General features: G+C 44.8%; 1 protein-coding gene across 1 annotated transcript; it reads left to right on the forward strand.

Moving 5' to 3' along the window:
* Window positions 1–725: 725 nt before the first annotated feature.
* Window positions 726–905, forward strand: Ctxnd2 (cortexin domain containing 2). The gene has a single exon (XM_052178813.1). It carries the CDS (start codon window positions 726–728, stop codon window positions 903–905), a length of 180 nt encoding a protein of 59 aa, XP_052034773.1.
* Window positions 906–2,860: the final 1,955 nt, after the last annotated feature.

Below are 2,860 nucleotides of genomic sequence, written 5' to 3' on the forward strand. Positions count from 1 at the left end.
GAGAATGACAGGATAGCATCCAGTGATTGGAACACATGGCCATCTGATGTTACTACCCATTGAGTTTAGATGCTACAGTTGGGCCTGGTTCAGTGGCTAGGAACACCTGCTGCTCTGCTGGGTTCTCAGTACCTGGTCGGATGCTTATACACTTTAAGGGATATAACTGTCTCTGTCCTCTATGGACACCAAACAGACATGGCATATGCATATATTAAAAAAAGAAATATTTTTTGAAAGGTAATACTGAAGCCGGTCAAGGTGACGCATACCTTTAATTCCAGCACTCAAGAGGCACAGGCAAGAGGATCTCCAAGTGTTGAAGGTCAGTCAGGGCTACACAGTGAGATCCTGTTCCAAAGGAAAATTACACAAATTATGTACAATAGGTATTCTAGGAATTAGAAGAAAAGTTGGGGAGGAATTTGGAATTGGCATGTTTAGGATTCTTGGTTCTTGTTTTTAAGACAGTCTCACTGTGTAGCTCCAGAAGATCTAGAACTTGTGGTATAGACTGTCTGCCTGCCGAGTGCAGAGATCAAAGGGGTATGCACCACCAAGCCTGCCTCTTACATAGATAGATCTTAATGGCTTTTTTTCAATCCTAGGCTGCTTTAGTTTTCACACACTGTGAATACAAACTTGTTTGTACTCTTTTTTTCTAGAAATATGACAGATCTGAAGCTATCCTCAGGAAGATAGCTGTGTCTGGAAGACAGTAAGAGATGTGCATCCTAATGGAAGATTCCTGCATGTCCGATGGCATCGATGTGGACAAAGGCTTTGCCATTGCCTTCATTGTCCTTGTGTTTGTGTTCCTAATAGTGATGGTTTTTCGGTGTGTAAAATTGGTAAACAATCCCTATGAGATCAGCTCTACAACTGCAGACCTGCCTCTGAATTGAAGTACCATCAAACCTGGTGGTCTCCTCTCACAAAAGACTTGCAATCTTTTTTTAGGGGGCAGTACTTTTAGCAGAGCCTTATACATCCAAGGCTTGCCTTGAAACCCTGACCCGTTTCTCCTCCACCTCCTAAATACCAGGACTACAAAGAATGCTCCATCACAACATTCGAAATCTTTTACATTGATATGTATGGTCCAGAATTTATATTCCTTTACCTCTGCATTTCTCAAGCTTGCTATCTTGTGTTCTGTAACAAGCACGAAGGAGTCAAGTATCTCACCAGAGAGAAAACTTGGGCTATTTTTTTCAGGCAATCTATTACTAAAGTTGAACTTATTGACTAGACTAAGCCTATGAGTTTCAATTGTCCCATATCTAATGTTCCTGGGGTAGGACACTGGATCTTAATTTAATGATGTAACATAATGCTATGCTTGGTGAGGCCCATCTGAAACTAGAAGCAGTCTAGGACCTGGCCAAATGTATTTGTACCTTAAGGTAAACAGAAATGGCAAGCATCCAACAAGAACCATTCAGGGGATCAAATCTGCTTTCTTCTCAAGAGGGTGGAGCTCTATGCTCCAGGTGGTCTAATGTGCCTAAAGTAAGTCCCCCAGTCTCTGTCAGCCAAAGTTCTCTCAGCTATAAAGTAATATGAATGAGTGGGCTGTGCAGAGCTCCAAAGGGTAGGTATTCATCCCCCAATCCCTGAATGCCAGGGACATGCTCTGATTTGGGGAAAGTCTTTGAAGAAAATTAAGACTCTTAAACCTACCTTTAATAACAGCACATGAGAGTCAGAGGTATAAGGATTGCTGTGAGTTTTTAACACGGGTCATATCAGAGATTTCAAAAGATATGGGTAGTCAGGGGAAAAAACACAGCAAGATAAAGATGGTGGCAGAGATTTGAGTTGTGCAGCCAAAAGCTGAAAGAGACGGGGAAGGAGTGTCTCCTGGGGCTGCTGGTTGCACGGCCGCACCAACAGCCTGAGTGTAGACTCCTTCACTTGGTGTTAGTCAAATAGCCAAGAAGCGATTTGATTGGCAATTTCTGCTCTCCAGAACCTGAGAGAGTACACTTCTATCTCTTTACACCATGAGGTGGTTGGTGGCAGTCACAGGAAGCTGATAGATACCTCTGACTATCATCAGTTTTCCAGAGACCTGTGTGTGTGTGTGTGTGTGTGTGTGTGTGTGTGTGTGTGTGTGTGTGTGTTGAAGCGGGGTTTCTGGCTGCAGAGATGACTCTGTGGTATACAGTTCTTGCTGCTCTTCCTGAAGATCCACACTAGGTACTGAGCACCCAGGTGCTATGTTCACAACCTGCTGTCACTTCAGCTGCAGGGAATCAGAAGTCCTCTTCTGGCCTGCCTGGCCAAGACCTCAAAGGAGCAATCTGGCCTCAGCCAGATCCACATGAGTCAGCAGGAGGGACCAGGGCCAACCAGAACACCAGGAAAAGTTCTCCACTGTGCTTTCTCAGTGAAGACATGAGACCAAGGGCTGAGCTCTGCGAGCAAGCCTGGCTCGGCCTCTCATCAGTGTCTGTTGAGCCCTGTTTATACGCTCTTCAAGCATCACGTGTCCTCCACAGGTCTTGCCTCACCACGTGTCTTACCTCAGCACTTAAGTCTGTCTTAGCAAAACTCCACTGAGACTCCCTCAGCTGACATCACTCTGCCATTCTGCCAGGCCGGAGTCTGCAGAAGCAGCGAGAAGCTGCAGCACACCACCAGAAGTGTTTAATGTGTTTCTCTGTATGGAGTCCTGACAAATGGAGCTCAACTATGCAATGTAAGGTGAACCAATACATGTGTGTCATTAGCAAAGAATCCATCACATGTGCTTTCACATGCTTGCTTTAGCAAAACATCCTTTCTCCTGTGTCTGCTTCAGCGAAACAATCATGAATCTTCCTTAGCCTTTCACCTGTGACCATTTCAGTGAACC

This window comes from Apodemus sylvaticus, chromosome 4, assembly GCF_947179515.1.
Source record: "Apodemus sylvaticus chromosome 4, mApoSyl1.1, whole genome shotgun sequence".
Classification (NCBI taxonomy): Eukaryota; Metazoa; Chordata; class Mammalia; order Rodentia; family Muridae; genus Apodemus; species Apodemus sylvaticus.